Raw genomic sequence first — 22,951 nt, forward strand, 5'->3', positions numbered from 1 at the left:
ACAAAGTAGATGTCCTAACCGACTTGCCAAAACTATAGTTTGTTAACAAGAAATGTGTGGAGTGGTTGAAAAACGAGTTTTAATGACTCCAACCTAAGTGTATGTAAACTTCCGACTTCAACTGTATGTCCATAATCACTCCTGCCAGCTGGTCTGCACATACTCTGAGGACACGGCTTGGGCTGCCGTCTGGGCCTGCAGACTTTCGAGTATTAACACGCTTCAATGACTTACTCATGTCGACCACGGAGAACGAGAGCTCACAGTCCTCGTCAGGGGACCGCTTCGTTGTTTAACTCGAAGCGGGCAAATAAAGTTTTAAGCTCGTCCGGGAGCGAGACGTCGGTGTCCGAGACGTGGCTTGCTCTCCCGTTATAATCTGTGATTGTCTGGAGTCCCTGCCACATACGTCTCATGTCTGAGCCGTTGAATTGCGACTCCATTTTGTCCCTCTACTGTCATTTTGCTTCTTTGATTGCCTTATGGAGGTCGTAGCTGGTCCGTTTGTACACAATTAAGTTCCCTGTCACCTTGCCATGGTTAAATGCGGCGGTTCGCGCTTTTGGTTTTACACAAATGCTGCCATCAATCCGTGTTTTTTTCTTTGGAGAGTTCTTTCTTCCTGTCCGCGCGATGGATGGAGAACCCTGCTGGCTGAATGGATGGAGACAATATATATACAGTCTGTATGTCTTTTTGGAAGGAGATCCCCCCTGAGCTCATCTACTTTATTGTCCAGGGACTGAATGTTAGCGAGTAATATACCCTGAAGCGGTGGATGGTACGCACGCCACCTGAGTCTGACTAGGGCTCGCTTCTTCCATCTCTTCTCCGCCGTCAGTGTTTTAGTGCAGCCCCCGGGATTAATAGAGCTGCCTCAGGAAGTTCAAACATAGGATCCAGGTCAGGGAAGTTGAATTTCTGCTTGAATATCTGGTAAATTACTGGCAATCTAATATTCCGTAGTTATTTCTGGCTGTAGGTAATAATAGAAGAAACATTCTGAGCAAAACATAAAAATAAAAAAAAGCTAGAAACAGGGCGACCATGTCTGTCAGTGCCATCTTGTGTCAAAAAGGCACCCCAGAGCCAGCAAAACTACACTATTCCAAACTGATGTCATAAATAAAATATCCATCACTATTCTAAATCTCTGGTACTGTTCTAGACTGAATGCCAATTTTATCACTATTCAACAGAATTTTATTTTCTAGAAATCCTGAATATTACTCTGTGTCCATTACAGCTAGTGACGATCAACAGAGATATACAGTGCAAACAATAACTAGGTAAAAACAAACATGTATTGCTGATATTATCTGATTAAAAATGATCAGATCATCCTCTGAAGTCATACCTTGTTGTGAGCCTGAGAGATTTGGTAATACAGGTAGCCCATGTTACATTGCTGCTGCATTCTGCACTCATCATGTCTAACAGAAAATAAACTAGAGTGAATTATTCTCCCTGGTGTTTGATAACCACTCTAAATTAAATTAGGTGCTTATTTTACAGATCACTTACTTTCACGGTACTCAGTCTGTGTGATTGACATGAGAGATGATCAGAGGGGCTGACTTTTTACCACCATCATTATGATATGGGCTGAAGTACGGATAGAGTTTCTCAGTGAAGGTGTAACCAGTGAAAGAGTAGATATGAGACCTGGCCTCCATATCATAAAAGGAGACCTGACCCTCCTCATAATCCACAAACAACCCCACCTTCTGGGGCTTTTCTCTCAGAGAGAGGCGGACACAGCTGGGGGCACAAGCTGTGTACGTACTCCCATCCCTCAGGATCACTGCCCAGCGTCCATTATCAGGGCTCAGTGTGATAGTCCCCTTTCTGTTGATGGACTCTGTAGAGACACCTAAACTCCATCCAGTCTTCCCTGTAACACTTACCTCATAGTAGAATCTCCCTGAGGAGTAGCTCTCCTTTCCCAAGACATTAACGGCAGAATCAAACCTCTTTGGGTTATCAGGGAGATCCTGTTTTTTGTCTCCAGTTCTCACTTCTTTCCCATTCTTAGACAGTTTGAGCCAGGGGCTTGCTGTATCAGGGTCCAAGGTAACATCCACTGCATACTGCTGAATCCTCTTCAGCTCAGCATCACACAACCTCTTCATCTCACTCATAAGTGTCTCTTCAAGCACACACACAGGTTACATATAAATTACATCTTGCTCTAACTATACAGACATAGTGTCTGTCTGCATCGTTGTCCCACACACACGTGCACGTACAGTGAGGGAAAAAAGTATTTGATCCCCTGCTGATTTTGTACGTTTGCCCACTGACAAAGAAATAATCAGTCTATAATTTTAATGGTAGGTTTATTTGAACAGTGAGAGACAGAATAACAACAACAAAAATCCAGAAAAACACGTCAAAAATGTTATAAATTGATTTGCATTTTAATGAGGGAAATAAGTATTTGACCCCCTCTCAATCAGAAAGATTTCTGGCTCCCAGGTGTCTTTTATACAGGTAACGAGCTGAGATTAGGAGCACACTCCTAATCTCAGCTTGTTACCTGTATAAAAGACACCTGTCCACAGAAGCAATCAATCAATCAGATTCCAAACTCTCCACCATGGCCAAGACCAAAGAGCTCTCCAAGGATGTCAGGGACAAGATTGTAGACCTACACAAGGCTGGAATGGGCTACGAGACCATCGCCAAGCAGCTTGGTGAGAAGGTGACAACAGTTGGTGCGATTATTCGCAAATGGAAGAAACACAAAAGAACTGTCAATCTCCCTCGGCCTGGGGCTCCATGCAAGATCTCACCTCGTGGAGTTGCAATGATCATGAGAACGGTGAGTAATCAGCCCAGAACTACACGGGAGGATCTTGTCAATGATCTCAAGGCAGCTGGGACCATAGTCACCAAGAAAATAATTGGTAACACACTACGCCGTGAAGGACTTAAATCCTGCAGCGCCCGCAAGGTCCCCCTGCTCAAGGTAGCACATATACAGGCCCGTCTGAAGTTTGCCAATGAACATCTGAATGATTCAGAGGAGAACTGAGTGAAAGTGTTGTGGACAGATGAGACCAAAATCGAGCTCTTTGGCATCAACTCAACTCGCCATGTTTGGAGGAGGAGGAATGCTGCCTATGAACCCAAGAACACCATCCCCACCGTCAAACATGGAGGTGGAAACATTATGCTTTGGGGGTGTTTTTCTGCTAAAGGGACAGGACAACTTCACCGCATCAAAGGGACGATGGACGGGGCCATGTACCGTCAAATCTTGGGTGAGAACCTCCTTCCCTCAGCCAGGGCATTGAAAATGGGTCGTGGATGGGTATTCCAGCATGACAATGACCCAAAACCCACGGCCAAGGCAACAAAGGAGTGGCTCAAGAAGAAGCACATTAAGGTCCTGGAGTGGCCTAGCCAGTCTCCAGACCTTAATCCCATAGAAAATATGTGGAGGGAGCTGAAGGTTTGAGTTGCCAAACATCAGGCTCGAAACCTTAATGACTTGGAGAAGATCTGCAAAATGGAGTGGGACAAAATCCCTCCTGAGATGTGTGCAAACCTGGTGGCCAACTACAAGAAACGTCTGACCTCTGTGATTGCCAACAAGGGTTTTGCCACCAAGTACTGGGTCATGTTTTGCTGAGGGGTCAAATACTTATTTCCCTCATTAAAATGCAAGTCAATTTATAGCATTTTTGACATGCGTTTTTCTGGATTTTTTTGTTGTTATTCTGTCTCTCACTGTTCAAATAAACCTACCATTAAAATTATAGACTGATCATGTCTTTGTCAGTGGGCAAACGTACAAAATCAGCAGGGGATCAAATACTTTTTTCCCTCACTGTAATTATTTAACATTCAGTCATGGTCATAATCTACTCTAGCCAATACATTTTCAAGTAATATCAACAGACTTTCAATAACACACACAAACTACACATACACTCATTGAAATGCATGCGTGAATCCCCCCCCTTGTCACGATCGTTATAGAGAGTAGACCAAGGCGCAGCGTGATGAACGAACATATTTATTTAAATAATGAATGCACGAACAAAACGAAAACGTGACGTCCTACGGTAAACACAACCCAAACGGAACAAGATCCCACAAACACGAATGGAAAACAGACTGTTTAAATATGGTTCCCAATCAGAGACAACCAGCCACAGCTGACACTCGTTGCCTCTGATTGAGAACCACACTGGACAACATAGAAATAGAACACATAGACCTACCACACAGAACTAGAATACATAGAATCTACACACCCTGGCTCAACATATAGAGTCCCCAGAGCCAGGGTGTGACAGTACCCCCCAAAGGCGCGGACTGCGACCGCGCCTCAACATAGACAAACCAGGGGAGGGCTGGGTGGGCATTCCTCCTCGGAGGCGGTTCCGGCTCCGGGCTTGACCACCACCCTTCAATACTCCCCCGTAGTGGCCCCTGGTCCGGTCTGGCCCCGCTGGCTGGAGCTGGACTGGACATCGTAGGAGCGGATTGCTTCAGCTCCGGTGTGGAGCAGCTGACCGGTACCTGACCAGGCACCGGTGACCCAGGCACGGGTTGTGCCGGACTGACGACGCACACCCCTGGCTTGGTGCGTGGAGCAGGAACGGGCCGGACCGGACTGACGACACACACCCCTGGCTTGGTGCGTGGAGCAGGAACGGACCGGACCGGACTGACGATGCGCACCCTTGGCTTGGTGCGTGGAGCAGGAACGGGCCGGACCGGGCTGACGATGCGCACCCCTGGTTTGGTGCGTGGAGCAGCAACGGGCCTTACCGGGCTGACGACTCGCACCCCTGGCTTGGTGCGAGTGGCAGGAACAGGCCGGGCCGGGCTGACGACTCGCACCCCTGGCTTGGTGCGAGTGGCAGGAACAGGCCGGGCCGGGCTGGCGACGCGCACCGTAGGCTTGGTGCGAGTGGCAGGAACAGGCCGGGCCGGGCTGGCGACGCGCACCGTAGGCTTGGTGCGAGTGGCAGGAACAGGCCGGGCCGGGCTGGCGACGCGCACCGTAGGCTTGGTGCGAGTGGCAGGAACAGGCCGGGCCGGGCTGGCGACGCGCACCGTAGGCTTGGTGCGAGTGGCAGGAACAGGCCGGGCCGGGCTGGCGACGCGCACCGTAGGCTTGGTGCGGGGAGCAGGAACAGGCCGGGCCGGGCTGGCGACGCGCACCGTAGGCTTGGTGCGAGTAGCAGGAACAGGCCGGGCCGGGCTGGCGACGCGCACCGTAGGCTTGGTGCGAGTGGCAGGAACAGGCCGGGCCGGGCTGGCGACACGCACCGTAGGCTTGGTGCGGGGAGCAGGAACAGGCCGGGCCGGGCTGGTGACACGCACCGTAGGCTTGGTGCGAGGGGCAGGAACAGGCCGGGCCGGGCTGTGGAGACGGATAGGAGGCCTGGAGTGAAGAGCGGCCACAACCCGTCCAGGCTGAATGCCTACCTTCACACACTCTGTGTGAGGCATCCGCACAGGACGTACAGGGCTGTGTACCCGTACTGGCATAACAGCACGTGACACTGGCGCAGGATATCCGGGACTGAGGAGAGGCACTGGAGACCACGAGCGCTGAGCCGGCACACTCCGTCCTGGCTGCATGCCCACCTTCGCACGACACGTGCGGGGTGCTCGCACAGGACGTACCGGACTATGCCGGACCACTCGTGGCACAGTACGCAGCTCCGCATACCACGGAACCTGCCCAGTCCCATGCTGCCATGCCTGAGTACGGGGAGTTGGCTCTGCTCTCCATCCAGGCTCCGCCAACCTGCCTTCTGGCCCCCCAAACCCGGTGGCCTCCTCTCCAAATCTCCCAAATCGCCCTGTGGCAGCCTCCTGCTGCCCAGTCGCACATGCCGTGTGCCCCCCCCTAAAAAATTTTTGGGGTTGCCTCTCGTCCGACCGACGACGACACTGTTTACGCCCGTTGCTCTCTCTACGTCGCGCCTCTACCGTCTCCCTCCATGGACGGCGATCCATCCCGGCCTGGATTTCCTCCCAGGTCCAGGACCCCTGCCCGTCCAAGATCTGCTCCCACGTCCAGGCTGCCTGCTCCTGGACACGCTGCTTGGTCCTGGTATGGTGGGATCTTCTGTCACGATCGTTATAGAGAGTAGACCAAGGCGCAGCGTGATGAACGAACATATTTATTTAAATAATGAATGCACGAACAAAACGAAAACGTGACGTCCTACGGTAAACACAACCCAAACGGAACAAGATCCCACAAACACGAATGGAAAACAGACTGTTTAAATATGGTTCCCAATCAGAGACAACCAGCCACAGCTGACACTCGTTGCCTCTGATTGAGAACCACACTGGCCAACATAGAAATAGAACACATAGACCTACCACACAGAACTAGAATACATAGAATCTACACACCCTGGCTCAACATATAGAGTCCCCAGAGCCAGGGTGTGACACCCCTTACACACACACACACACACACACACTTTTAATAATATTGAAAATGGGTCATGTTTGCTATAAAGATATGTGATCACTTTTATAGATGGCCATTTAATGCATTTATGTATCCTGTCTTTAGGACAAATAGGACACATAAAAACTCACACATACACACACACACACACACACACACACACAGTTACTGCAAATGCTTTATGGGCTACACATTCCCCACTTCTCTCTCCCTCGTGCCCATGCACACACACACACACACACACACACACAAGCACCGTAATTGACGGATCCACCATTAACGGGTGGTCTTCCTCGGTTGCCTCCTCAAGGGGCTCGGCCTCAACTTCGGTTAACTCGTCTGTCTGTGCTGTCTGCAGAGTCGCTGATGGTGACGACGCTCTCCGGCTCAGGGTCAAAAAGTAGTCGGCAATAAGTTCACGCCACTGATCGTCTGAACCAGCTCCCAGCAAAACATTACTATTTAGAAATCTAGCGATTTCTCTCTCCTGGGAATCCATTGATGCAGTAGAAAGCTAAGCTAGCTAGCTAGCTAAGGTGTAGGCAGTAGTGACAGTGTGACTATGTATGATGGGTTTTGAAGTGTGAGAGAGTGTAGCCTGAGGTACACTTTTTGTTTTCCTGCGATGATATGCTACAGTAACTTTGATTGGGCAAACAGGGAAATCGTCTGATTGAAAAGCCTAGTAGCTTGAATCAAAATATATAGCTGATTTCAGAATAGCGGAGGGTTTTAATAGTGTAGATAAGATAGTGCCGCAAAAGCCTGATGTGATGACAGGTGTTACAAGCTGGCATCCACCAATACAATGTGAAAGTGCTCCTCCTACGTTTATAAGATTCAAAACTATATTTATACTCTGAATTTGTCAATAGTACGTAGAGATTATGAAAGCAAATACATTGTTTTGTTAAAACCAGATGAAATATATATATTTTTTATACATATATATATTTTTGTATTTTACCCCCTTTTTTTCCCCAATTTTGTGATATCCAATTGCGATCCAATTACGATCTTGTCTCATCTCTGCAACTCCCCAATGGGCTCAGGAGAGGCGAAGGTCGAGTCATGCGTCCTCTGAAACATAACCCGCCAAACCGCACTCTTAACCCGCCCGCTTAACCCAGAAGCCAGCCGCACCAATGACATCCTAAGTCAGCCTGCAGGCGCCCGGCCCGCCACAAGGAGTCGCTAGAGCGTGATTAGCCAAGTAAAGCCCCCCCCCGGCCAAACCCTCCCCTAACCCAGACAACGCTAGGCCAATTGTGCGCCGCCCTATGGGACTCCCGGTCACGGCCAGTTGTGACAAAGCCTGGGATTGAACCCGGCTCTGTAGTGACGCCTCAAGCACTGCGATGCAGTGCCTTAGACCGCTACGCCACTCAGGAGCTTTACATGTACGTGTTGGTGAGAGTCTCACCTTTGCACAGAGGGGTCATATTAGTGTTTAGCCCAAACTTTTTCGGACGCTACAGACAGAAGTTGGCTGATCGGCTGTACCAACTTCAGACGAGTCCCAAGACACTTGTGGGGGTCATAATTGTTTCTAGGCTGAGAACACCGATTTTCGGGTTGTTTTATGGTCTGACAAACATCGTTCTAGCTTTATCACCTTTCACCGCAGATGCAGAAGTGCGACATTGGCGGATGCGGTGGATTGAGACGCATCCAATGCAATAAAACCGACATCTCTTTTTATTATTATGCTAATTCGATTTCAGCGTGGTGCGGACATCGACTTTAGGGGGTTAAACTAGAATCACAGATTTACGGGAGTGAAACATCTCGCTTCGCCGCTCTCATCTGTGAATACTCATCTGTCGCTTCAATAAAATTTCTGTACATGTTTTTGAGTTATATCATGTTGTTATGTGTCTTATATACCAATCCGTCACCTCACAGGAAGTCCCCTCTCAGAAAATTAAATTGATCAAAAACAGCTGTAAATATCACAGAGTGGGCCTTTAACTCTGTTATTTGAATACTAATGTGTGTGTGTTTGTCTATTCCACAGCCACCATTGTGCTGAATGAGCTGAACTGGACAGACGCATTAGAGGACGTGTTTAGGAAGAACAAGGAAGAGGATCCTACTCTCCTGTGGCAGGTGTTCGGCAGCGCCACCGGATTGGCTCGCTACTTCCCAGGTGAGTGGCCAGCCAGCCAATCGGCTTGCGCCCTCAGCCCATGACCTTCCAGTGGCTATTAATGGAGACGTAATGCGCTGTGCCACCAAAGGGCCACTTTGTCACACCGTATTTACTCAGCACTCACATACACACACACACTGAAAGAACACACAGAAAGAGAGAGAAAGCTCACTCTCTCTCACTCGCTCACACACACACACAGAGCTTTCTCTCTCTCTCCTTCTCTCTCTCTCGTTCTCTCTCTCTCTCGTTCTCTCTCTCTTATTCTCTCTCTCTCGTTATCTCTCTCTCTCTCTCTCTCGCTCTCTCTCTCTCTCTTGTTCTCTCTCTCTCGTTCTCTCTCTCTCGTTATCTCTCTCTCTCTCTCTCTCTTGTTCCCTCTCTCTCGTTCTCTCTCTTGTTCTTTCTCTCTCTTTCTCTCTCTCTCTCTATCTCTTTCTCTCTCTCGTTCTCTCTCTCTCTCTCGTTCTCTCTCTCGCTCTCTCTCTCTCTCTCTCTCTCTCTCTCTCTCTCTCTCTCTCTCTCTCTCTCTCTCTCTCTCTCTCTCTCTCTCTCTCTCTCTCTCTCTCTCTCTCTCTCTCTCTCTCTCTCTCTCTCTCTCTCTCACTCACACACACACACACACACACGCCGAGGCTGGGCAAACAGTGAGTCATGGCGATCCCTGTGTTTGTCACCAAGGGTAGTTCTGGGCTTGTTGACACACACAGAGACATGGACAGAGACAGGGATGGGGACAAGGACACTGGGACAGGGACAGAGACGGGGACAAGGACACTGGGACAGCCATCAATAGACTCCTTATTCCCAACCTCTGACATGACAGACCTGGAAAGCACTTTGTGAAAATTGTTAATGTAGAAAAGTTGTTCTAAATATATTTCAGATTCATTATATATAATAACAAAGAATAAGGTTTCAGCTGAAACTTTAAGTGTGTGCTAAAGCAATCTATTCAATCTTTATGATAGGAAGTTAAACTGGGATTCAAGTAAGTTTAAGTTGAGAAAACATAAGAAACCTGCACACTGCTCTTGCTAGTATCATTGCTCTTTATTAAGCTTTACGTATCGGCCTCAAGGCCTTCGTCAGAGCTTTTGTGAGTGTTTTTAATTTCCCCCATTATGGAGACATTGCTCCACCCACATCCGTTCAATGCATCGAATGGGGTTGAAGTCAAGGAAAATGAAATGTGCTACCAAATATAACAATGTGCATTTCATAAGTATTCTATTAAAATGTATTCAACACGTCTGTAAAACAACATTTAGAATTTTGAATCAAAGTAAGTTGAAGTTAAAATGCAGTGTTTAAAGTCAATAAACTGTTATGTTGTACGTAACATTCAGCTGGTTAGGAGTCTATGTCTGGACTCAAATTAAGCATTATGTTTTTACTGTGAAGTGTTTTGTCTTTTCAAATGCACTTTAAATAAAGTTTCATTTGATTTAAATTGTCTTTGTACCCAGCATCCCCTTGGATGGACTCGCGAAAAACGCCCAATAAGATTGACCTCTACGACGTCCGGCGGCGACCGTGGTGAGTGGAGACACTGAGTCGCCGTCTGTCTCGTCTGTCTCCTCATCCTCCATCAATCCATCTGTCTCTCAGAACGAACGTTCCCTGCCCTGCTTGAACCTAGCTGTGTGGTCCCCATATTAAACACTGTTTGAGACACACACATTTATGCAGACACACACACACACACACACAAAAATTTGCATAACCCTCTTACTTTACCATTGACATTTAAAAGTCAGACTGCTCTTGACAATGTTTTTTTTTCTGTTGGTTTATTTGTTGGAATCATTAGATATAAGGTAAAAGTTTCAAGGGTTTTTTCACCGCTGTATTTATTTGTTTGTTGGTTTACCAGGTACATCCAGGGGGCGGCGTCACCTAAGGACATGCTGATCCTAGTGGATGCGTGAGTGACTCTCTTTTTGTGATTCATATTTACAGTCAGGATCCATTTCATTACCAGTCATAAAAACAAGCTCTGTCTTCCCTGTAATGCTGAGCTTAGGGCTGCATCAGCACTCCCATGACTTTGAGATACTGAGGAAATAGAATACTTGATGAACCATAGAGAAACCATCTTTTGTTTTGCTGTGAACGTATACCTAAGAATTCTCAAACACGATTGCATTTGTGTTTACATTTTGATATTTTAGTAATCTTATTCACAGTGAATTACAGTCAGCGGTTAGTATTACACAGACCTTACACATAGTTACTACCGGTGATAACCTATGTAATAACATCGTAACAGGCTAATAAGTACACATTTCTCATTGTTTTACACCAAAAATATAAAACAATATGACAATAGGAATTGTCCGTTGAAAATGGAAAAAACATATAGGTGTCGTAATGGAGTGCCTACAATTTAGGAACTCACTTAATCGTTTTCTTGTAAAACTAAAGTGACAGTGGTTGTGTAACTACTGCTACTACTTACACACCTGATACAAGGAAATTACGCAAGACTCCCTAGAAACTCCCACAATACTCCCTGGGTATATGGCTATTTAATGTAAAGTACATCAGAAATCACTTGGAAACTTGGAAAAGTAGAGCAAGAGAGAACTTTGTCTTACAGCTGCAAGATGTAACTTTTTGGGAGACCTGACCAAATTCACATAGAAATGTGAGTTATTGATCTGTCATTCTCATTGAAAGCAAGTCTAAGAAGCGGTAGATCTGTTCTATGTTTGCTATTTCTATGGTTCCCGTTCTTAAGTTTTGTTTTTGCGTCTTTTCCTTTCGGTTTTGTACAACAGCTTCGAAAAGCTGAAAATACAATATTTTTGGTTATGGAAAATATATTTCACAGCGGTTTAGATGGTACAATGATTCTCTACACTATACTTGCTTGTTTTGTCACATAAATAGAAATTCGGCTAACTATTTCAATTTTAACAACCAGGAAATGGCAGAGCGATTTATGCATAGTGCATCTTTAATCAAACCACTATATGCTATTGTATCAACTACACACTAGGCTATCAATGTCATGTATAGCAAGTTCATCAGCAAATCCCTGCTGTTTACATAACATGTATGACAGTATCATTTTATTATGTGCTAGGGAGAATAGCCTATAGGGAGTTTTTTTGTTGCCGTTGTCATGGTATTAAAACGATTTGTCTATATTAGACGGGTAAAGCCCGTGCTACCGCGACGCACCATGATTAATTGGCTTTGCCTGGAATGGGACGTCTGGCACTGCGCCAGCACCTAAATGAGAACAAAAATATATATATATATATATATATATGAAAAATCAATTTTGCCCCCCGTAGCTCTTGACGCGAGATAGATAATTGGTGGGCCTGATTGACAGGCTATTTCAACATCAAAGCTGTGCCGCTGCCGTCGTCGTGACAACCGAGCAGAGGGAATATAAAATATAGAACCCTTCACTCCTCCTTTTTTCCGTTCTGTCCGTTTTTTCTTTACCTGCAACCAGTTAAAGCATGTATTTATATATAGACCATCTGCTCTCAAGCTCTCAACTTCTCTCACTTCCAATTTTAGCTTGAGTGGTGCTATGTTCATGTGTAGGCCTACATCATTAAATGTCCTATCCTCGGCGCCGTTACGACAACACAAAATGTCAGAGTTAAAGTGACTCACTCTATGCTAATGTTAGCCTTTCATTCAGCGTTAGTGTCGGCAAGAGGAGGCATGGTGATTAGCGCTTTAAGTCCACTGCTGGGTTAGCCTAATGACGCTAGCCATTTCCCCTCATATGTTTATCCTGATAGGCCTATATCTAGAGAGCCTATTAGTGTTAGCTAAAAGCGTAGTAGTCACGCGGCATGTGGTTGTTTTAATGCCTCTATCTCTGCTTGTGCCCCAAATGGCACCCTATTCCCTATACTGCACTACTTTTGACCAGAGTCCCATAAGGCGCTAGTCAAAAGTAATGCACTGTATAGGGAATAGGGTGCCATTTAGCAGACTGCCCATGTCTTCCTCTTCATTACACTCAATGTTAGTTTTATAGCTTCAGCAAATTTAAAGGCAATGTCTTTCTGGGCCCCTGAGTGCTAACAGGCTAGTTAGCCTTCTTATTGCATATGTTATGGCGGCACCACACTTAGGCCTAGTGGTAAATATGAATTACAATATGGTGGTGTTGGTTAAGTCAAATACATTTGTTGTTTATATGGTCTGGTTCCCCTTGCTCATTACTTTGCTGTGGATATAGATGTGTTCATCTAAGAGATTTTCAATTGAAATTCATCCACACAAACAAGAGAAATACAACAACATACTATTTTAACTCTTGGCTGAAGGAAGCGATCCAGTTAAAGTTAAATCCAGATCAAACAAACACATATTTGTCTGGAGAACATAGTCATAGATGTGTAATATCTGGTAATAACATGTTCCTGTGGCACTTGATACCCTTTCTCTCCTTCCTGTAGGAAGGTCCACACCTCCAAACCAGATTATTTTCTTGGTTATTTCCCCATTACATTATAGTAATAGGCATGTAATAACACAGTCATAGATATGTAATAACAGTTTATAACCTCTGTCCATAGGAGTGGCAGTGTCTCTGGCCTCACCCTCAAGCTAATCCACACCTCTGTCAACGAGATGCTGGAGACCCTGTCGGACGATGACTACGTCAATGTGGTCTATGTGAGTATCCATGGCAGTTGGCAGAACGTGGTCTTTACACATAGGCTACTTATAGAACTAATGGAATGACTGTGGTCTTTACACATAGGCTACTTATAGGACTAATGGAATGACTTTGTGCTAGTCGTTAATGTGTTTGATGAATGGGTTCTTGGAATGAAAAGCCAACTGACATTTACTCTTGAGGTACTGACCTGTTGCACCCTCTATAACCACTGTGATTATTATTTGACCCTGCTGGTCATCTATGAACATTTGAACATCTTGAGGAACGATCTAGCCTTAATTGCCATGTACTCTTACAGTATAATCTCCACCGGCACAGCCAGAAGAGGACTGGCCACCCCTCAGAGCCTGGTTCCTCTCTAGGTTTCTTCTTAGGTTCCTGCCTTTCTAGGGAGTTTTTCCTAGCCACCGTGCTTCTACATCTGCATTGCTTACTCTTTGGGGTTTTAGGCTGGGTTTCTGTATAAGCACTTTGTGACATCTGCTGATGCAAAAAGGGCTTTATGAATAGAATTCATTGACATTTGATTGAACCTATTGAACTAATGTGATCTTAGTCCTTATTTAGAGTTATGTGCAGAATGGTGTGTGTGGGTGTGTCTGGCCTTTTGGTTAAAGTGATCTGGATGAGTGGATGGATTTGTATGTCTTTAATCAGATATGGGCTTGAATGCACACATGAATGTACTGTGTGTGTGTGTGTTTTCGTTTGCATACGTGCATATGTGCCTATAGTTATGTGTGTTCAGTGTGTCTGTGTTCAGCAGAGCCAAGTGTATCGGAGCTTAAATCCGGGGCATGCGTAACTAACTGAACGGCAGCCCATGTGGGCGCCAGCCAGACAAGACGATATGAGAGCGGCGAGGAACACACACACACACAGGCTTTCTTGTTATGAAATATCATCAGTCTTCTTATTCTTATACAGGGTTCATTAGCTCTGCCTGAAAATCTTTAGTTGGCAGACAAGTAGACACCTTTGTTCACTGTGGTGTGTGTCTGTAGCGGTAGTTTGTGCACTGAGGTGTGTGTAGCAGTGATCTCTGTAACTGGAGTGTGTGTATGGCAGTCATCTTTTCTTGTGTGTGTAAATGTGGACAGAATGATATCTGTGCCCCTTTTGAAACGACTCATATTAGTATTTCTAACCACAGCCTGTACCAAACATCAATGCCTTAAAACACAGAGTCTTATTCCCCGTCATGTGTGGAGTGTGTGGAGTGTATGGATTGTGTTGGTGTGTATGAACTGATATGTATGGGTCATCCTCTGTCTCAGTGTGTGACTTTTCTATTTCTCTTTCTCCGTCTCCCTTTTTCATTCAGTTCGATGATAATTCAACAACTCACCCTACCTCTTTCTTTCTCCCCCCCTCTCTCTCTCTCTCTCTCTCTCTCTCTCTCTCTCCCTCCCCTCTCTCTCCCCCCCTCTCTCTCTCTCTCTCTCCCTCCCCCCTCTCTCCCCCCTCCTCTCTCTCGCTCTCTCTCTCTCCCCCTCTCTCTCTCTCTCTCTCTCTCTCTCTCTCTCTCTCCCTCCCCCTCTCTCCCCCCTCCTCTCTCTCGCTCTCTCTCTCTCTCTCCCCCTCTCTCTCTCTCCCCCCCCTCTCTCTCTCTCTCTCTCTCTCTCTCCCTCCCCCTCTCTCCATCTATCTGTCTGGTACAGTTCAATGATAAAGCGGTGAAGGCGGCGTGCTTTCAGAACCTGGTCCAGGCCAACGTGAGGAACAAGAGGTTCCTGAAGGATGCTGTGCGGAACATCTCAGCCAAGGGCATCACCAACTACAAGGGCGGCTTTGAGTTGGCCTTCGAGCAGCTCTCATCGGTAGGGGATGAGAGTGTGTGTGTGTGTGTGTGTGTGTGTCTGTGTGCTATAGTTTGCTGTGTTTGAATGTATGCACGTACATGCGTGTGTGCATGAAGTTAAGTGTCAGTTAGGAGGGACTGTGGTGTGGTCTGTGTGCGTGTGCATGTGTGAGTGCGTTCAAGGGAGTGAGCGAGAAAGCGAGAGGGAGAGAAGAGGGAGGGAGAGAAGCATGGCCAGTGTGTCTACAAAATTTTTAACATTTCCCTTGTATTTTTCCATTCCAACTCTTCAGACTTTGTGTCCCCTGTGTTTTCATCAGCCCACATGGTTGATATAATTCATAGAAATTGAGACATTAGATTAGCTTGAATGATGAGAATAACAATGGAAACACAAGCTACAGTACTAATAATCACCCCAGAGGAGACCATCTATTATTGTTGTCATGTATCGCCATCTGCTGGTGATTCTGGGCATTTTACTCTTCTATTTATTTCTATCACTTGGGTCGTAATTCATTAGGGCACACCCTAGCAAAACTCCCTGTTTCAGTCTGTTTTCCTCCATTTGGTTCCTAATGAATAAGACCCTGATGGTGATACCTTAAACCTTTTCCATCAAACCTTGTGTTGATAGGGTGCCCACTTTCATAAAGGAAATTAAATTATTTGTAAAAAGGAAGGTCAGCACTCTTAGAATGAAGTTTATTGAAAGGAAAATAAGTGGATTTAATTACATTTTAGTCATTTAGCAGACGCTCTTATCCAGAGCGACTTACAGGAGCAATTAGGGTTAAGTGCCTTACTCAAGGGCACATCGGCAGATTTTTCACCTAGTCGGCTCAGGGATTCGAACCAGCGACCTTTCGATTACTGGCCCAACGCTCTTAACCACTAAGCTACCTGCCACCCCAGCAATGTTTTGTCCAGGTCTGACCATTTCAATTCAATAAATCTTTAACGTCCCATCCTAAAGATCAATGAGTTTGAGTAGAGGACAATTAAATGAGAAACAATAACAATTACAAGACCTGGGGAAATATTTGTTCAAGATGCAATAAAATGATCTGTCAATAACTGATTTATTTTCTGATGGTTTTTAACTACACAGTGCATCGTAAACCTAATCACTGAGGCTTTAGTAAATTAAATGACATAAAATGTCCCCTCCGTCTCTCTTTGTGTCCCTACTCCACCCCCCTCTTCCCCCTCTCTCTCATTCTCTCTCTGTGTACCCACTCCCCATCTCTCCTCCCCTCTCTCTGTCTCTCTCTCCCCCCTCTCTTTCTCTCTCTGTGTCCTCCCCACTTTCTCTCCCCCCCCTCTCTCTTTCTCTCTCTGTTTTTCTCTAGTTGAACGTGACCCAGGGCAGGGCGTTGTGTAACAAGATCATCATGCTGTTCACTGACGGAGGAGAGGAGCGGGCCCAGGAGATCTTCCAGAAGTATAACGCTGACAAGAAGGTTGGTTCAGAGATAGAGACAAGACATAAGAAACCCTCAGGGAGATGAGGTTCTGTGGGTAGTTTACATGATCCTGGGATAAGATTTCCATCAGAGGAGTTGGTGCTGGAGAATGCATACTGTCATGCATAAATCAAAGTGCTTCAATTACTCAATGATACAGATGTGTGTATCACAGGGGGCTGGTTGCACCTTAATTGGGGAGGACGGGCTCATAGTAATGGCTGCAACAGAATAAATGGAATGGTATCGAACACATCAAACACATATCGTTTCCTAGTGTCTGATACCATTCCATTCACTCCATTCCAGTCATTAATATGAGCCGTCCTCCCCTCACCAGCCTCCTGTGGTGTGTATATTTGCTCATAATCAGCCATTTACTGTATAATTGTGTTTAAGCAAAGTGTAGAAATCCCAGGGCAACAGGTGGACTAGTGTCTACATCTCTTGCTAGATAATACACACAAACATAAACATACTGTAGAGATATACAGGTCATGTACACTGGAACATACTGTAGAGATATACAGGTCATGTACACTGAAACATACAGCAGAGATATACAGGTCATGGACACTGAAACATATTGCAGAGATATACAGGTCATGTACACTGAAACATACTGCAGAGATATACAGGTAATGTACACTGAAACATACTGCAGAGATATACAGGTCATGTACACTGAAACATACTGTAGAGATATGCAGGTCATATACAGTGAAACAAACATACTGTAGAGATATGCAAGTCATATACACTTAAACATACTGTAGAGATATGCAGGTTATATGCACTGAAACATACTGTAGAGATATACAGGTCATATACACTGAAACATACTGTAGAGATATGCAAGTCATATACACTGAAACATACTGTAGAGATATGCAAGTCATATACACTGAAACATACTGTAGAGATATACAGGTCATATACACTGAAACATACTGTAGAGATATGCAAGTCATATACACTGAAACATACTGTAGAGATATGCAGGTTATATACAGTACCAGCCAAAAGTTTGGACACCTACTCATTCCAGGGTTTTTCTTTATTTTTACTCTTGGCATTCTCTCAACCAGCTTCATGAGGTAGTCTCCTGGAATGCATTTCAATTAACAGGTGTGCCTTCTTAAAAGTTAATGTTGTGGAATTTCTTTCCTTCTTAATGCGTTTGAGCCAATCAGTTGTGTTGTGACAAGGTATGGGGGGGGGGGGTATACAGAAGATAGCCCTATTTGGTAAAATACCACGTCCATATTATGGCAAGAACAGCTCAAATAAGCAAAGAGATATGACAGTCCATCATTACTTTAAGACATGAAGGTCAGTCAATACAGAAAATGTAAACAACTTTGAACGTTTTTTCAAGTGCAGTCGCAAAAACCATCAAGAGCTATGATGAAACTGGCTCTCATGATGACCGCCACAGGAATGGAAGACCCAGAGTTACCTCTGCTGCAGAGGATAAAGTTCAGCCCTAATAAATGCTTCACAGAGTTCAAGTAACAGACACATCTCAACATCAACTGTTCAGAGGGGACTGTGAGAATCAGTCCTTCATGGTCGAATTGCTGCAAAGAAATCACTACTAAAGGACACCAATAAGAAGAAGATACCTGCTTGGGCCAAGAAACACAACCAATGGACATTAGACCAGTGGAAATGTGTCCTTTGGTCTGGAGTCCAAATTTGATATTTTTGGTTCCAACCGCCTTCTCTTTGTGAGACGTGGTGTGGGTGAACGGATGATCTCCGCATGTGTATTTCCCAACGTAAAGCATGGAGGAGGAGGTATTATGGTGTCGGGATGCTTTGCTTGTGACACTCTCTGTGATTTATTTAGAATTCAAGGCACACTTAACCAGAATAGCTGCCACATCATTCTACAGTGATATGCCATCCCATCTGGTTTGGGCTTAGTGGGACTATCATTTGTTTTTCAACAGGGCAATGACCCAACACACCTCCAGGCTGTGTAAGATATATTTTACCAAGAAGGAGAGTGATGGAGTGCTGCATCAGATGACCTGGCCTCCACAATCCCCCGACCTCAACCCAATAGAGATGGTTTGGGATGAGTCGGACCGCAGAGTGAAGGAAAAGCAGCCATCAAGTGCTCAGCATATCTGGGAACTCCTTCAAGAATATTGGAAAAGCATTCCAGGTGAAGCTGGTTGAGAGAATGCCAAGAGTGTGCAAAGCTGTCATCAAGGCAAAGGGTGGCTATTTGAAGAATCTCAAATGTAAAATATGTTTTGATTTGTTTAACACTTTTTTGTTTACTACTACATGATTCCATATGTGTTATTTCATAGTTTTGATGTCTTCACTATTATTCTACAATGTAAAATTGTAAAAATAAAGACGAACCCTTGAATGAGTAAGTGTGTCCAAACTTTTGACTGGTAGTGTAAACGGAAGCATACTGTACACAGATACATACATGTTACATGTATTTTTGACCCTTGACCCTATGTTGACCCTTTAGGTGCGGATATTCACATTCTCAGTGGGCCAACACAACTATGACAAAGGACCAATCCAGTGGATGGCCTGCACCAACAAAGGTATAGAACACACGTGCTCACACGCACACATGCGTACGTCATGGCCCTGCCTGAATACTACATCCTTCCTACCTATTTGATATGATTAGATTAGTAAAAGCAATGTGTCCACCCTAATGCTTTTACAGTAGGACCAGACCATGTCAGATCAGTGGCTACTCCCAGGAAGACAACAAGGAAGGACGCATTGTCAAGGAATTAAATCAGAGCCAAAGTCTGCCATACCCGGGTTCCTGGTATGTTATATTGTAATCGATGATGTGTAAAGGTGAACTACTTGTGTTCCAGGGTACTACTATGAAATCCCCTCCATCGGTGCTATCAGGATCAACACTCAGGTAAACAGTCATCAAATAGATCTTAAAACACTGAAGGGCTAAACTCAACTATAAGATGCAAATGTAAATCTGGCCCGTAAATCTGGCCCGCAGTCATAATGCTATATAGCGTTTTTACAGTTCTTTAGAGTTTGTGTCTTATGCCATCTTGTGGTCATATGATACGCCTCTCTATATAGTCATGCTATTCAATGCACAGTTGTGATTGTTTGATTGGTTTGGTCTGATCTGATTCCTCTCTCACACACGACAGGAGTACCTGGATGTACTGGGCAGACCCATGGTCAAAGCAAACAACAAGGCCAAGCAGGTTCAGTGGACCAACGTTTACCAGGACGCTCTGGTACGTTACACCACCTGACACAATATTGACTGGGGAATCAAATATGAACCAACAGCAGTGGGTGTGAATATAGTCACAGCACTGTATCTGAAATAGTGTGAAGTTGTATTCTGAATGGTTACAGTGAAGATGGGTGAAGTGTGTACACTTCAGGGTTGGGGTCAATTCCACAAATTCAATTCTCTCTCCCTGTAAATTCCATTTACTTCAATTCAAAATGCAGGTCAGTCTTTGAATTCAGAGATAATTCAATTCCTCTGAATTCCAAATTCCAATAATTCAATATTATCCCCAACAATTCCACAAATTCCAACTCGAATTCAATTCCCTCAGACTTTCAGGCTGATCATGTCACTGTTCAGACAGCCTAGCTATACAGGAAATATAGGAATACAGTTAGAAATTATTAAAAACAAATCATACAGTCAATTTTTTTATACTATGTAAATTAATTCTATTAACTGGGAAATGTAAAATATTGAATTCGAATTACATTCCAAAACATGAAATACCATAACTTTAACATTTTTTAAATTCAAATTTAATTCAATGCAAATTCTCCACGAGTGAATTCAATAATCTAATTGGAATTTGAAATTAAATTTGAGTTGACCCCAACCCTGGTACACTTTAATGCTACAAATAGTGAAGCTACTGCACTGCCCAATACTATCACCAGCCAAGACATGGTTAATGCACATGCTGTATATAAACTTGCTAAGTGTGTCAGAGAGGGCAAAAATACAATTTTCCAATACAAACACCAGCTATCTAGTTCTAAAAATATCACGTATCAAGTTCATATTTTACATGAACATACACTTTCTGGTTCTAGAAATAGCTCATATCAAGTTCAAGTTGTGTATGAACTTCAACAGTGGATAAGGCAAGTACTGAGTGGACTGAAACAAGCTGTCAAAATATCAGTGTAAGACAAATTAACCAGTATTGATTTACAACAGCAGCGGCGCCAAGTCAGACACAACCCAACACAAACAGTGGGACGTTTTCTACAGGACAATATTTATACTGAACAAAAATATAAACGCAAACATGCAACAATTTCAAAGATTTTACTGAGTTACAGTTTATATAAGGAAATCAATCAATTGAAATAAATAAATTAGGCCCTAATCTATGGATTTAACATGACTGGGAAAAGAGATATGCATCTATTGGTCACAGATACTGTACCTTAAAAAAAGGTAGGGGTGTGGATCAGAAAACCAGTCAGTATCTGGCATGACCACCATTTGCCTCATGCAGCACGGCACATCTCCTTCGCATAGAGTTGATCAGGCTGTGGATTGAGGCATGTGGAATGTTGTTCCACTCCTCTTCAATGCCTGTGCAAGGTTTCTGGATATTGGCGGGAACTGGAACACGCTGTCGTACACGTCAATCCAGAGCATCCCAAACATGCTCAATGGGTGACATGTCTGGTGAGTATGCAGGCCATGGAAGAACTGGGACATTTTCAGCTTCTAGGAATTGTGTACAGATCCTTGGGACATTGGGCCATGCATTATCATGCTTAAACATGAGGTGGTGGTGGCGGATGAATGACCTCAGGATCTCGTCACGGTATCTCTGTGCATTCAAATTGCCATCGATAAAATGCTATTGTGTTTGTAGTCCGTAGCTTATGCCTGCCCATACCATAACCCCACTGCCACCAAGGGGCACTCTGTTCACAACGTTGACATCAGCAAACCGCTCACCCACACGACGCCATACACGTGGCCTACGGTTGTGAGGCCGGTTGGACATACTGCCAAATTCTCTAAAACAACGTTGGAAGCAGCTTCTGGTAGAGAAATTAACATTCAATTATCTGGCAACAGTTCTGGTGGACATTCCTGCAGTCAGCATGCCAACTGCATGCTCCCTCAATGCTTGAGACATCTGTGGCATTGTGTTGTGTGACAAAACTGCACAGTTTAGAGTGGCCTTTTATTGTCTTCAGCACAAGGTGCAACTGTGTAATGATCATGCTGTTTAATCAGCTTCTTGATATGCCACACCTGTCAAGTGGATGGATTATCTTGGCAAAGGAGAAATGCTCACTTACAGGGATGTAAACAAATTTGTGCACAAAATCTGAGAGAATAAGCTTTTTGTGCACCAAAACTTTTAATGTTGCATTTATATTTTTGCTTAGTATATTATGTGAAGTTGGAGACAAAACAAGACGGATGTATAGTGTGAAATCCAACAGCATGACACAGTCTCAGTGCTATAAGGAAATCTGATTACAGATTGCACCATTACAGATTCAGAGGTCGTCGCATAGTTTTCAGTAAGCACACAAAACACCATGAAAGACCATCCAGACGCACTAGAGAGATGGTCTCTTCCCTGTAGTGGTGATGGAGGCTGTCCACCTCATTACTGGAAACTGATGCTTCTCCAGCCACACGTCACAACAGCGGCCCACTGTACACACGTGTGTGCTCACACACACACACACACACACACACACACACAAGCAAACCGGCACTCACACACATTCACACACACACACACACACACCATATGGCCCTGTGTCTGGTTACATGCAAGGACGTGTCATTTCGAGTCCATTCATTTCGGGGAAGATTTCTTTCTCGTTTTTCTCCGGATCCTTCCATAGTAAACAATGTTACATGATTGAACATCGAAACGTGAACATTTTCTCTATCGAGTGCACTTTCATCCCTTATCCACTGTTTAAGTTAGGACACAACTTGACCTTGATATGAGCTACTTTTAGAACTAGACAGCTGGTGTTTGTTTTAGAAGGGTGTTTGCGTCACTAGTTGCACTCTGACACCCATAGCAAGTTTATAAACCGTATCTACACTTACCATAGTCAACAGCCTGATACCCTGTGTATGCCTTGTTGTCCCCAAATTCACACTGTAAATACTACCCTGTACACAGCTTCCCATCATTTCTGCTATTTTTATTTACAACTAGATAGCTGGTGTTTATATTGGAAAGTGTATTTGCGTCATTAATTGCCCTCTCTGACACCAATGGAAAGCAAGTATTATGGACTCTCAGGATAATCTGTCTTGTGGTCTTGCTCCACAGGGCTAGTACATTAACCTGGTCCCATATCTGCTTGTGCTGAGTTGGCTTTACAACACAAACAGATATGGGACCAGGCTACTATT

At 44.6% G+C, this 22,951-nt stretch overlaps 1 protein-coding gene across 2 annotated transcripts in view; it reads left to right on the plus strand.

The window, feature by feature from the left end:
- LOC121549722 (voltage-dependent calcium channel subunit alpha-2/delta-1) overlaps nt 1–22,951 on the plus strand; it is a 208,016-nt gene that overhangs the window by 148,928 nt on the left and 36,137 nt on the right. For both annotated transcript variants that reach the window (XM_041861571.2, XM_041861577.2), the window contains exons 7-15: nt 8,472–8,603; nt 10,076–10,145; nt 10,483–10,533; nt 13,163–13,262; nt 14,931–15,089; nt 16,423–16,533; nt 19,034–19,112; nt 19,401–19,450; nt 19,704–19,793. In XM_041861571.2, the coding sequence (XP_041717505.1) occupies nt 8,472–8,603; nt 10,076–10,145; nt 10,483–10,533; nt 13,163–13,262; nt 14,931–15,089; nt 16,423–16,533; nt 19,034–19,112; nt 19,401–19,450; nt 19,704–19,793 (842 nt within the window). The remainder of the gene's footprint in view (nt 1–8,471; nt 8,604–10,075; nt 10,146–10,482; nt 10,534–13,162; nt 13,263–14,930; nt 15,090–16,422; nt 16,534–19,033; nt 19,113–19,400; nt 19,451–19,703; nt 19,794–22,951) is intronic.

This window comes from Coregonus clupeaformis, unplaced genomic scaffold (assembly GCF_020615455.1).
Source record: "Coregonus clupeaformis isolate EN_2021a unplaced genomic scaffold, ASM2061545v1 scaf0097, whole genome shotgun sequence".
NCBI lineage: Eukaryota > Metazoa > Chordata > Actinopteri > Salmoniformes > Salmonidae > Coregonus > Coregonus clupeaformis.